The sequence below is a fragment of the Dipteris shenzhenensis genome, chromosome 5 (assembly GCF_047967505.1).
Source record: "Dipteris shenzhenensis isolate YYH24624 ecotype China chromosome 5, Dip_SZ_1.0, whole genome shotgun sequence".
Lineage (NCBI taxonomy): Eukaryota > Viridiplantae > Streptophyta > Polypodiopsida > Gleicheniales > Dipteridaceae > Dipteris > Dipteris shenzhenensis.
Genome location: NC_141600.1, coordinates 17489729 through 17504303, shown reverse-complemented (window position 1 = coordinate 17504303; position 14575 = coordinate 17489729). Strand labels below are relative to the sequence as shown.

The 14575-nt window shown below is 43.1% G+C and overlaps 1 protein-coding gene across 1 annotated transcript; it reads left to right on the top strand.

The window, feature by feature from the left end:
• Positions 1-9723: 9723 nt before the first annotated feature.
• LOC147901693 (uncharacterized) lies at positions 9724-13207 on the top strand. The gene is made up of 6 exons (XM_087375234.1): positions 9724-9867; positions 10373-10434; positions 10592-10695; positions 10788-10885; positions 10964-12613; positions 12955-13207. Exons 2-6 carry the CDS (start codon positions 10399-10401, stop codon positions 13083-13085), a joined length of 2019 nt encoding a protein of 672 aa, XP_087231360.1. The 5' UTR covers positions 9724-9867; positions 10373-10398; the 3' UTR covers positions 13086-13207.
• Positions 13208-14575: the final 1368 nt, after the last annotated feature.

Below are 14575 nucleotides of genomic sequence, written 5' to 3'. Positions count from 1 at the left end.
GTTGTCTTACCATACACTTCAATCACATCTTTATTTCATCTGTTTAATTCTCATACACTTAACATCTTTATTTTCCCTGTTCCGCTTTATTTGTATTTATCGCATTATCATGGCACATTAGCCATAACCACCCATGCTCCAAGAGCAGCTAGACACACTTCAGCCACAATTGGCTGATGAACATGAGCATAGGGAGAGATTGGAAAAGAAAATCAATGGTAAGAAAAGGAAGAGACATTCATCTGATGATGAGTCATCCGACGATGATTTTGATGATGATACTATTATCAGGACAGTCAAAGCCACACTGAGAGCACAAAATTAGAGGAAGAAGAGTAAGATAAGTAGAAAAGCTTTCTCATTTCAAAATTTTGATGGAAAGAAAGAAGCACGCACTGTCGTCTTGGATCAATCAACTAGATGATTATTTTTCGGGGGAGAAATTCTCCGAAAAAGAGAAGATTAAATGTGCTGCAAATCATTTAGTAGAGAGTGCTGCACTTTGGTGGAACATCACTAAGCATAGTAAAAGGCGACCAAAATCTTGGAAGTCTTTTCAAAAGCTCATCAAGTGAGATTTCCTTCACACTTCGAAGCAAAAGCTAGACAACAATGGGACACTTTCAAGTAGTTTGATAAGGAAACGATCTCCACATATACTGATAGATTTTGGCAAACGTTGATCCAATTACAGTCTTTAGAGAAAATTAATGAGCAAGATCAACGAAGGAAGTATGTGGCAGGTCTAAAGTCTAAGTTGAGAGCCGAGATTAACATGTTTCATCCTCGCTCATTGAGCTCAGCAATTTCTCTTGCAATGAATTGTGAAAGGAAGAATGGGATCCCAAAAGAAGGAAAAGATCCGGAACGGCATGTACCCTTCTATAAGAAAAAGAGATTTGATAAAAACCCTTCTTTAAATCTAAAAAAGGTTTTGTTCCATAGAAGACAGATTCTTCTTCGAAGCCGAACGGTGGGACTTTTCCAAAGAAAGAAATAAGGTGTTTCAAATGCAACAATCTGGGACACATAGCCACTGAGTGTCCTAAAAGAAAGAAGATGCCGACGGCAAAAGTGCACATGATTGATGATGAAGCAGCCAAGCAGGAGGGAGGTAAGTATAATTGTCATGCTCTTCTAAAGATGAAAGGTTTCATTAATGGCAAAGAGGTTGTTATTTTGCATGATGATGGTAGTACACATGATTTCATTTCAGAAAGAAGCTTAGCAAAGCTAAACCTACAGTCTTTCCCATCTAACTATAAGGTCAAAGCTACTTTTACCAAAACAAAATACAATTGCACTAGAAAAGTCAAGAATCTTGAAATCTCAATCAAACCCTACAAGGATACATGAGACTTTCTAGTGGCACCCCTATAGGGAGTGGACATCATCTTGCGAATGCCATGGAGGCATCAATACAATCCTAAGATAGATTACAATTCACATCAGATGTGGATTGAGAAGGACAGACAAGAAATATGTCTAAAAAGCTTAATGAAATCTGAGGTCAAGTCTTTTACTCAACCACACACAAGCCAAAAGAGCAATTAGAAAATGTGAGAAGACATATCTTATTTTGGTGAATACGATAACGACTACTCAGCCAAACACTAAGCCTACGCATCAAAAATTTCTTTGTCAATTTTTTGATTATTTCTTAGAGGATTTACCGCCTGGACTACCATGTTCTCGACCTGAAGATCATAGGATAGAAATCCTACCGGGCAATACTCCACCTTGCAAAGCTCCTTATAGAGTCAACCAGCTAGAGCAAAAGGAAATACAAAAGCAAGTGGAGGAACTGATAGAGAGAGGATTGATAAGACCCATCAGTTCTCCTTATGGAGCACCTGTCTTATTAGTCAAAAAGAAAAATGGAACCTACCGAATGTGCATAGACTATCGTGCACTGAACAAAATTACAGTGAAGAATAGATATCCAATCCCTAGGATTAATGATCTTTTGGAAAAATTGAAAGGGGCCAAGGTCTTCAATAAGATAGATCTCAAATTTGGCTATCATCAAGTTCGTATGGTAGAAGAGGATATATACAAGACTGCCTTAGGAAATTATAAGTTTCTAGTTATGCCTTTTGGGCTAACTAATGCTCCAGCTACTTTTAGTAGAATGATGAACGGAATCCTTCTTAAACACCAAGATTGTGTGGAAGTATTTTTCGATGATATTTTGGTGTTTAGCAAAGATGTTGAGGAGCATAAGGAACATATGAAGCTAGTCTTTTCACTCTTGAAAGAAAATCAATTGTACATAAATCCTAAAAAGAGCAATTTCTTTCAAGATCAGATCGAGTATTTGGGTCACATTGTATCCGTCGATGGGATTCGAGTAGATCCAAAGAAGATTGAGTGCATAGTCACATGGCCTAAACCTCGAGATATACATGAATTGAGATCATTCTTGGGATTGTGTAGCTTTTATAGAAAGTTTGTTAAGAATTTTGCATACATTGCACATCCATTGATAGAACCTTTTAGAAAAGCTAAGCATTTCTTATGGACTGGGCATCAAGATAAATCTTTTACAACTTTGAAAGAAGCTCTCACTCAAGCTCCTGTGTTGCAATTGCCTGATTTCTCTAGACCATTCTTTGTAGTTGTAACCAATGCTAGTGGATATGGAATTGGAGTCATACTTATGCAAGATGGACATCCAATAGCATATGAGAGCCAAAAATTAAAACCAGCGGAATGCAATTATAGCACGTATGATAAAGAATTAACCGCTGTTGTCCATGCCTTACAAATGTGGAAACATTATTTGATGGGATCTGAGTTTCTTATCAAAACTGATAAGCAAAGTATCAAGCATTTGTTAACTCATCCACTAATATCCGATAGGCACATCAATTAGGCATCATTTATATAGAGTTTTCAGCCCATGATTCAGTATCAACCTGGAAAGGAAAATGTAGTTGCTGATGCTCTTAGCAAAAAGCCAAGTATTAATCACATCACTACTGTAGAGACCCAGGAATTCTTATCAAGGGGATTTGGACTTCTCCGATATATGGAACAAATTAGAGAATAACAATTGGAATCCTATGTTGGACTATTCATGCAATGATGGATACCTCTTTTATCAAAAGAAATTATGCATAACTCGACCCTTTAGATAAATTGTAATGGGGGAAATGCACCAACCACCATATATGGCACATAGGGGAGTGATTGCCACTTTACAAGTGATAGCAAGAGAATTTCATCGGCCTACTATAAGAAAAGATGTGGCTAAGTTTGTAGCCGAATGCATCACTTGTCAGAAGATCAAGAGTTACAAAGGCAAGACCCCAGGATTGCTTATGCCTTTGCCTATTCCTACACAACCTTGGGAACAAATATCTATGGATTTCATAATAGGTTTTCCTACTACAGCGAATCAAAATGATATGATTTGGACGATAATAGATCGCTTTAGTATCCATGAGCTGGAGAGTAGATCAATGGCAAGTGGGTAAGACATGCCTCAGCAAAGTGTCAGCCAGGGCAATCTACTGTCAACTCATTTAAGATAAGTCACTCATTCCAGACCGTAATAGAAAATGGGCGTTGAGGCAAAGCCCCCACCAGTGGTAACTTAGTTTTCACGCCATTTGGAAACATGGAGTGGCAGGTAAGGCTAGCTACTTACTTTGGAAAACTCTCCAATAGTGGCTCCTAATTAGAGCACAACTGGTGAAGGAGTGTGTGCGAGGAGCGAGTTTTTTGAGTGAGTTTTGAAGCAGGTTTTTTTTGGCAAATAACATGTTTTGTTTCGCCTATTCCACTTATGACACATCTATGTGTGTGTGTGTCTGTTATCCAACACATTACCATCCCCCCTCTCTATGAAATCTCTCTCTTTGTGCTCTCTCTCTCTCTCTCTCACACACACACACACAATATTCTTTTTGTCTCTTTTCTCTCTTCATCCTCCTTGTCCTCATTGCAACCCTCTATCTCTATCTATATCTAACTCTTCACATCTCTCTCTACCCCCTCTCTCATGCACGCACTGCTCTGTGTGTGTGTAATTTGTCTCTTTGTCCTACATAGAGTCCCTCTATCTTCGTCTATGGATAACTTTGTTACATCTCTCTCTACCCCCTCTCACATGCACGCATTGCAGTCCTCTCTCTCTCTCTCTCTCTCCTTTTTTACCATCATAACTTGTCTTTTTTTCCCACCATTTTGGATAAATTAGAGATAAATTATTAGCCCAAAAGGGCTTCTAGAGAAGATCTAGCATGCATAGAATCCCACTAGAGACATAATTTCATGAAACTAACAAGAGAAATGAGCTCATTTGATGTGTTCCAATCGTCTTGATACCAAACATGACTAAATTTGGATATTTTGAGCAAAAGTTGTGAATTTATTTAAACCCTGAACTGGCATCTAGAGGAGTGCGCTGCTCTGGATGCCAATTTGGGCATAACTTGTCTTTTTTCCCCACCATTTTGGATAAATTTTTAGCCTAAAGGGGCTTCTAGAGAAGAGCTAGCATGCACAGAATCCCACTAGAGACAAAATTTCATGAAACTAACAAGAGAGATGAGCTCATTTGATGTGTTCTGATCGTTTTGATACCAAACACATGACTAAATTTGGATATTTCTAGCAAAAGTTGTGAAATTTTTTCTACCCCAAACTGGCATCCAGAGGAGGGCGCCCTCCTCTAGATGCCAATTTGGGCTTCAAAAAATTTCTTTGATTTCTTTTTTTAGTCCCTCTCTCTCTCTCTCTCTCTCTCTCTCACACACACACACACACACACACACACACATGAGAGAGAGAGAGAGAGAGAGAGAGAGAGAGAGCGAGAGAGGTACTCTCTGGATGCCAATTTGGGCTAACAAACATTTCACAACTTTTGCTAGAAATATCCAAATTTAGTCATGTTTGGTATTAAAACAATCAGAACACATCAAAAGAGCTCATTTCTCTTGTTAGTTTCATGAAATTTGGTCTTTGGTGTGATTCTATGCATGCTAGCTTTCCTCTAGAAGCCCTTTTGGGCTGAAAATTTTACCAAAAATGGTAGTTAAAAAAGACAAATTATCATGGTAAAAAAGGTGGGGGGGGGGAGAGAGAGAGAGAGAGAGAGAGAGAGAGAGAGAGAGAGACTATTGGAACCTCAAGTGGATGAAATTAGGAAGCTATAAAAATGAAATGTAGGGCATTTGTGCTTAAAAATTGTGTACCATATAAGGTTGTTTAGGATGTGTGTGTGTGTTGCTCTATGTGTGTGTGTGAAAGAGAGAGAGAGAGAGAGAGAGAGAGAGAGAGAGAGAGAGAGAGAGAGAGAGAGAGAGGAGAGAGAGAGAGAGAGAGAGAGAGAGAGAGAGAGACTATTGGAACCTCAAGTGGATGAAATTAGGAAGCTATAAAAATGAAATGTAGGGCATTTGTGCTTACAAATTGTGTACCACATAAGGTTGTTTAGGATGTGTGTGTGTGTTGCTCTGTGTGTGTGTGTGAAAGAGAGAGAGAGAGAGAGAGAGAGAGAGAGAGAGAGAGAGAGAGAGAGAGAGAGAGAGAGAGAGAGAATAGTGCATGCATGAGGGGTAGAGAGAGATGTGACAGAGTTAGACATAGACAGAGGATAGAGGGTTGCAATGATTATAAGGAGGATGAAGAGAGAAAAGAGACAAAAAGAATATTGTGTGCGTGAGAGAGAGAGAGAGAGAGAGAGAGAGAGAGAGAGATGTCATAAGTGGAATAGGTGGAACAAAACATGCTGGTTGCCAAAAAAAACTCGCTTCTTGCCCTTCCCCCTGGCGAAGTGGGTTTTGACTAGCCTTATTTGCCCGCTTTGTGACAAATCAATGGAAGTTGTCCATCACATTACTAAAACTGCCTAGTCTCTAGAGAGGTGTGGAGATGAGTTGAGGAGGCCATATGCTCTTTGGGTCTGATGGCAAAATTCTTTCTAGGAGGCAAGTGGAAAATTGTGCTTATAGGCGATGCCTCGAGTCTCCCTTCCACTCTAGGAGCTAGTTGGCCTTGCATTTGGGCCTCAGTTATGCTGGAGATTTGGGAATTCTACAACGGGATTGTATTCCACAATAACATGAAAATGGGCTTTCATAAGAGCATCATTTTAGGGCAAATCCATAGAGACACGAGCTAGATAATTCGTGGGAAAGACCTTGTGGTGGCGAATAGGGCCTTACTGGAGATTAATGCTTATCTCTCCCATGGGTAGAGTTAGGACTCTATTGTGTGTAGCACAAGCCTCTCTACTATGTGTAGCACAAGCCTGGGGCAGGTTGCCCTTGTCGAGCCCTTATCTAGGATAACTTTGCACGGTCTTTTTTTGGTAAGGGTTGACCACCTCGCATAAATAACAAATATATTTCTTCTTTAAAAAAAAAGAAAAAAACTACATAAAAGCCAATATATATATACTTTCAAAGGGAGACTTTCTTGACATGAGAAGCACACATGCAGCTCACTAGAGCTTAAAATGTGAGATGTGCACATGAGAAAATGTGACACCTACATGGGAACCTATGAGATGGGAGGGCAATAACTCTCTCTCTCTCTCTCTCTCTCTCTCTCTCTCTCTCTCTCTCTCTCTCCATGTATGCATGCATGTACACAAATGGACATGTGCACGAGCACATGTACACATGCACATACACACACATATGCGTGCACATACATACACATATGCGTGCACATACACACACATGTGCACACAGACACATGCACATGCACATGCACAACACACACATGTATGCATATGCGCGCGCGCACACGCACACACACACACATGTGCATGCACACACACATGCACATGCACACACACATGCACGTGCATGCATGCATGCACACACACACACACACACACACACACACACACACACACACACACACACACACACAAAGCTATTGATTTAATGGGATTCATAATATCAAGGTTGTTTTTAATACACACACACACAAAAAGAAAGCTATCGATTTAATTGGATTGATAATATCAAGGTTTTAAGAATATATGTAGTATGATGGGGGGGGGCCATGGTCTATAGGGTTGACATTGTAAGCTCCCTCTTGGCCCACCCTATCATGTGGATTACCCCATGTTTGCATTACGTATGTGGTTCTTCATAGTCCAAGCATATAGCATCTTAGAATGGGAAAGTAGGTTGAGGTCAACCCTCCACTTGTCCTCCTAGATGGCATTTGTGCATTATAATATAGGGAAAGGATTCATGCTTGTGAGTCACCCAATCTTGGCATTGGAGATTGGGTCTTGATTTTCATGAGAATGGAGGCTATGGAGTGGTATTTCACCCAGGTTCCCTCTTGTGAATATGATCTTAAGAATTCTCTATTACCTTAGCATGTACATATTTTGACCTCTAGATATTTGAAGAAGCACATATAATGTCTGAGGGTTTGAGGAAATTTCATTAAGTTTACAAAAGCATTTTCCTATACCCCTTAAATGGTGGATTTTTATAGTGGGTTAGTTTCATTTAGCCCATTTAGCCATGTATAAGTCTTACTTTAAGGAGTACACCTTCAAAAGGACGTTGTACAAATGTTCACATTGGATATCCAAGCATTTGGGCATTCTTTACTCTCTGTAGGTCCCAGAGGGTGGATTTGGGCCTCCCTTTGAATCCCCTTTCAACACTATTCTCATAGTCAAGACATGGGAGGTACAAGTTTTGGAATATTGATAATATAATCACTCCACTTAAATTTCAAACTCAGTAAGATAATTCAAAGTTCCATCTTAAATAACAGTAGTATCCATCATCTCATTTATTACGTTCAAGTACTGCGAGCTAAAAGAAAGTCTTCCTAAGAGTGGTATAAATTGAAGTTGTAACATAATCTCCCAATCAACACTTGTTTGGCATAGGTTGTTGTGTCATATTTTACATTGAGAGGTGGTAGGATCATACCATATAAAATCTTAAATGCAATCCTTTTATATAAAATTTGGAAATACAATCATCATATTTCACCATCGATTTTACCAATTTAACCTTGGTTGGTTTAGATGAAACAATATAGATTGGTTATGAAGTGTTTAGGTATTTCTTATATCAAAATGTTTGTGCTTTGAATATTTATTTAAAAAAAAAGTCTAATGGATGATCAGTGATTTCATATATGTGCTACCCACCAACAAAGTTTTATTGACTCACTTATGAACTCTTTTATGATTGTCTAACATGCCACATCCTAGGTCATATGTTAACTGGATTTGCCTTCACAAAACTTGATGCCTAGTAAGGAGAACTTGAAAGCTCTTAAAATCATGGTTAGAGGGGTTATTGACATAGGTAGGGCAACCGAGCAAGGTACATGAGGGTCAAGGATGGAGAGAAAGAAAACAGCATGACACATTGGCGGGATTTCCACTCTTTGTACCTCCCACTTGGAAATCTCATGTCCTTTTATATTTTTTATCCCACCTTCACTCTAACCGCCCTATCTCCTTACCTTTATGCACCTTTCATTCCAAAGTCTGTCTCATGCACCACCTAGTACCATTATGCATCCCTTTTTACTCCCCATGTAAGGTGTGCAATGTCAATGAAAAGTGTGGACATGGACATTTGGGGGGTGCATTACTACAACCACCTACATAAAAATATGCATTCAAGGGTAATATTTAAACCCCTATTTATACATAGGTCCTACATTCCTATACTTTGTAAAAGTTCAAATTTTTTCATTTTGTGAATTGGAAAACCTGTACTATATGTATACTTTTGTATGCTTACCAGGATAAAAGCCCACTTCTAATGGTTACATATCCTAGATGGACATATTCAATCGTGAATTCATAGTGGTACCTATGTATGAGTTTCATTTAATAATCTTGGAAGAGCCTCAGAGCATTACCTACACATACCTTTTTATACTACCTTCCCTTTCTTGGAATGAGACTTGAGCATCATAAAAGTCCCCTTTGTTGTGCGAAAAGAAGGGGGGGAAATGGGAGTAGTTGCACCTCCTAGGCGCCCTTAGAATGATGGATCACTCATCCCCATACCACTCTATTTCAATAATGATCCTGTTCAAGCTAGCATTGGCTTGTGCGCATCCCCATGCAATGGCCACTTCCTTGAAGGGCCTTTCGAGTGTGCAAGCGAAGAGTTTTCAGCATGAGCATGGGAAGTTTCCTGTATATAATAAAGATAAAGATGTATAGAGGGATCCCGCTGAATCAGAATTGAAGGCTTAGAGGTTGGTTGAGTAAGGAACCTTGGGGGTTCTCTCTCCCTCAAGGGATATATGTGTGTGTATGCAGTATTGTTAGCCGAAAGCTTTTTTCCGTACCAATCACAATAAAGACACTCTCCAAGCTAGCCGGTTTTTACATATGAAAACCTACACATATGCCATATTTCACATAAAATACTCAAAATCTTAACCGATATTCTAAAGACTATGAGAAATATGAGCTATTGTTTCTTAATTTCAACGGGTGCAAAATGCAGTAAAGGGCGGTTTGTTCCGAGGAGTAAAAAAGTAGCACTTGACCTCGTGAAGGAAGGGGGGGGGGGGGGAGCGTGGCATTAATTGATTAAGAGTCTTGACCGTTTGGAGGAGGCAAAACAATTTTGTTAAAATGGGAATAATTTGCATGATAATGAACTGTATGTGTAAATAAATTGTGTAACGATCGTCTGTGTCTTTTGAATCGTCTCTCTTCTTCTTCTTCCCCCTCTTCAGATCACACGTGTACAAACACAAACACAAACACAAACACATCCATCCAAACAAACAATTTTGCTTCCCTCACCAACTATTTTTTGCCCTTGTGCCTTCTCTTCCTATGGATCCTCCCTTTGCTCCTCCTTCCAGATCGCTTTCGTTCCATCCTTGCACCTCTCGGTAACACTCGCACCTTCCTCCTCTGCATTGCTCTTCCTTTATCGCTTTGCTTAATCTTAGCTAGCTGCTTTAATTCCCGCATCCACTGCCTCGCTTGATTTCTTCCACCCTCTTATCGAGGGTCCTCTCATGGGATTTTGGTTGCCGAGAGTGTCTGTGGTTTGTGATACTTTGCTTTGTTTTGCGCTTAGTGAAAGAATTTGAAGCCGTGCGTACTTTTGCTAGTAACGCTTTGTCTATCCTCCGCGTGCTTGATGGAGTGCGTTGCCGTAATCTATTATTCCGGTAAATGATCGGCATTCGCTGGGATCAAAACGTTCAGGGGCTGGCTATGAAACGTCGTAGTCGTTACAATAGGCCGCTCATGAGTGTCAAACGCGGTGGCGGTCAATTTTGTTTCTTGGATCACGGTATCGGTGTGCGATACTTACGTGAGCGGGGATCGTGGCTTGTAGCACTATCCGTTCAAAATATTTGACCGAATTGGCGTATTTCAATGTAACAGGGCTGCTATGAACTAGTGCGTGGAGAATGGCTGTTCCGACGCTAACAGAGGCAGTAAGGAAGGTAAGGAGCGGTTCTGGGCTTTGATGGTTACTGAGATGTTTTTGATCATGGGTGGATCAAAGACTTCGGGTGGGAAGGAAGGAAGCGAGAGAGAGAGAACAGAGAACAGAGTAAGGGTTGAGGCGCTACTGATCGTGTGCCTCTATTGCATATGCAGGTGGACAGAGCCGTGGCGAGATTGGAAGAGCTACAATGCACGATCAGAAGCGGGGATATGCGAGCGAGAGCGAGCGGAGGGAGAAGCGGGGAGCGAGCAGCGAGGTGACAAAAGTTCAATATGAAGAAACGGCTGTTATTGAATGGAATCGAATGAATGAAGGTTTTGAGATGGTGGTGGTGGTGGTGGTGCGCAGGTTGCAAAAGCAGCGGCAGCAGCAGCAGCAGAAGGGTGGCAAGGTTACCGATGAAGGCGATGATAAGCAAAGGGCGGCCATTCGAGGGGGGGGAGGAGGTAAGGACGTAAACTTTCTATGAGGAGAGGGTTTCTGATGCTATTTCCGGCGAGAATTGAAGGAACGGGGTGGCGCAGGGGAGTGGCGGAGGTGGTCGACGCCGGCGGCGCTGGTGCACGAAGCGGTGGCGGACATTGTGGAGGCGACGAAGGCGGGCGGCGAGCCACCGGCGGCGGGCGGCGAACCACCAACGGAAGCCGCCGGCAAAGAGAACGCTGTTCCAAAGAAGCGGCGGCGAAAGAAGCCCACAAACAAAACATCGGGGCAAATTTCGGAGCAAAGTATGGCCACATCGCCGGAATCTGGAGGGCCGAAGGGGCGGAAGCGGCGGCCAGCGCTGGCGAGCCGGCCGGGGAACGTTCAATCCTCGTCGGGCTCCGGCGACAGCAATCGTCGAATATCGTCGCCGTCGGTGAACTCAAAAGCTACCGAAAAGATCATCGGTGCGCGTCTACCAACCACCAATGTAGTCAAAAGTGGACGGCATGTGACGCCGACGAGCTGCCGGAGAGCTCATCTTCGACCTCCGTCGCCGAGCTCTGCCGCCGCCATAGCCAGAAACGCCGCCCCCGACGCCCGAAAACCGGCTGCTCCGCCCTCCAAGCTTCCCAAAACTTTCCATGTTGATGTCCATCCCAACCCAAATCGGCCATGGCGCCTCTCCTCCGCCTCCTCCTCCGCCCCCTCCGCCTCCTCCTCCGTCGCCCTCCGCCATTCCTCCGTCACTTCCTCTTCTTCCTCCCTCAAGCCCGTCGTCATGTTCCCCAACCCCGCCTTCCTCCCCTCCCCCCGCAAGCTCTCGCCTTTCAAAAGCTTCCAGCTTAAACCCCTCAGCTTCTCCGACAATCTTCCCCCCCCGCAGCAGCAGCAACAATCGCTCCTCCATAGCCCCCCCGCCACCATTCGCCCTTACTTGTCCCCCTCCAAGATCAGCCCCCGTCAACAGCTCCCCCAGCCCTGCCCCGTCTCCCCTCCCCCCCTTCCCTCTGCCAAGCCTCGCTCCCCCCCCATCGCCGGCAGCAAACGCCCTCCCAAAGATCGGCAGCTTGGCTGGTTCGGCCGCAGATTGTCTCTCCCTACGGCCCCTCACTCCTCCAATGGATTGCGCCGCTTCTCCCTGCTCGGGAAGCAAGAGGTTTCTCCCTCACGCCCCCTGCCTTCGCTCATCACTCGGCTTCCTGCCAGAAGGAAGGCTCCTCTCACGGTTGAATCGCTCTTGCAACCCACGAAAGGAAGTCCCAATTCCCGACTCACGAGAGCTAGCGCGAGTTCTCGGCTTTCTGCTAAAACCCCTGCAGCTACCTCGGTGGAGACCCCTGTTTCTCCCCTCCCTCTTCCTCCTGCACTCCGAGGAGCAGGCTGGAAATCAGGCGGGAAAGAAATTAGCGCTGCTACGCCGCCGAAATCAGAAGCAAAACCCTCGCACAAGCGTTCTGCAAGCTGTCCTAGGCAGCGCCTCAGACCATTGGATGGAAATTTCTCCGCGGATCAAGAAGGGGAGGAAGAAGAGCTCGCGACGCAGCAAGCGCGTTGTATGGGGAAGGAGAACTTCGCGCGCCACACGCTGTCATCGAGAGACAAGATCGATTCGAGGAGGCAGAAGATTAAACGATTGGATTGTGGAGCTTTTCCTGGTTGCAGTTCGTCCGTGTGGCCTGCAATGAGGAGAAGCTGGTCCTTCAGCCATGAACGCAGCGCCGATTCTACAAGCAATTGCACTGGAGCAGGTACTAAATTTTCTTGGCCTGATTTGAGCTGTGCAGTTTTTCAAGAATTCTGTTATCGATTTCCAAATTCTATCGATCAGCGAGTTGCCTCAATGCGCGAAGTGAAAATTTCAATCTTTTCAACTGCCATACTTTTCACTCTTTTGTTATCAACAGATCTTCCCTTCCTTTCTATATATATTGCCGTCTGTTATCAACAAATCTTCGTTTCTTACAAATACTTTCTGTTGCTCAACGTACAACGTGAAATTTTCAATCTTTTCGACTGCCATGCCTTTCACTCTTCTGTAATCAACAGAGTTTCTACATATTGTCTTATCAACAGATCTTCCTTCTTGCAGGTCCATGTCTCCTCAAACACATGAAAGTATGGATGCAAGGTAACAAGCCCATGATGAGCTCACCACAACTCTACAAAGTGGATTCGTTTAGGGAGACACGTTCCAAAGGCGAAAAACTGTACCGTTGCTGATTTTTTTCTGAAGCTTTGCAGAAATTCTAAAAACTCCTCATCCATAATGAGGTGTCTATATCTACCCCTAGTCATTTGTTTCGGATCTCAAAATTTTTTTTTCATGCCTTTTCTCTCGGGGAATAAATTCGGGTCTCTTGTACAAATTAAAAAGACTCACACAAATAACTGTAATTTTTTCACCTATAGAGGAATTGAACTTCTCATTGATAATTATGGGACTAAAGGACTTGCTCCATGCTAATGACTATGAGGATGCTCAACCTTACATATCCCTTTGTTTTGTTTTCAACTTAATGCTATAATCCCTAATTTAGTAATGTTGTTATAAGCATTTTCTTCAAAGCAAGTAAGTGGAAAAAAATGTGGCACGTTGGATTCACACTTGACACGAATGGTCTTGTTTCATTTGTGTATGTATCTTGTTACCACTATGCATGGCTTTGACATAGGGTGTGTTTATGTGTTTCATCTTACCACTATGTATCACACCCTTTATCAAAGTCAATATACCCTATGTCATAGCCAACTTATGCTACCTATTTGGTATCTCAAGGAGGTGTCATCCTTAATTAAAGACTTTGCTTTTGATGTATCCAAAATTGCACTTTGCAACAAACCTCAAGGCTAGAACCTCTAGCCTCTATCTGCTTAGGCATTTGTCTTATTGCTCATGCCTTCTTGTTAGAAACTCACTGTGCCCACCTGTGAGCCCCCGATTTGAGGGGACAAGGGGTAGTGAGAGGTAGGAGGGCTGGGGAGAGAGAGAGACTTAGGCCGGCATCATAGGCAACCAGCACACGGGCTGGTTGTAGTCTGCAACAGCAGGAATAAAGGGGCTCTATGCCTCACACAGAGGCACCAGGAGCAGCATTGACTGGCCACCCAGGGCGCCCTTATTAAATAAGGGCTTGTGGTTGCCCAAGTTGGCCCACCAACCAGGGCCACTGACCAAGGCCAACCTTGGTCGGTTTTCTAGGGCCCATGTGGTCGGCCACCAGACAGGGTACTGACTTTGCTGGTCAGTCAACTCAAGGGGCCTGGGCAGTGCCTATAAGAGGCCTACTTGTCCATTCATTCCAGCATCCAGTGCAAGACTGAAAGCCCCTCTCCAAGGCTGTGCTCAGCACTCAGATCTGGAGCAGTTGGTGAGAGAGAGTCCATCAATATTCTCTAGCACTTTGTTGTGTTTTGTACTGCTCCCTTGGAGCTATTTTTCTACCCACCATCTGGTGGATGAATATACTCTCTTTCTCTCTGGAGGTCTATATTTATTTCTGAGAGAGTGTTTGTTGCATATGTGATCATCTATTTGAGTTGAGTGTGTGTTAGAGTTGGAGAGATCTTGGGTGGAGGTTTGAGTGATTCTTTCCCTCTTGATTTCTAACATGGTATCAGAGCCATAGGCTCTCAACTCTTCTTCATCAAAGCACTCTCTGAAGGAAGGAGTCCCTTGCCAGAAAGGCGATTCTGTTTTCAGCTCAGGCTAG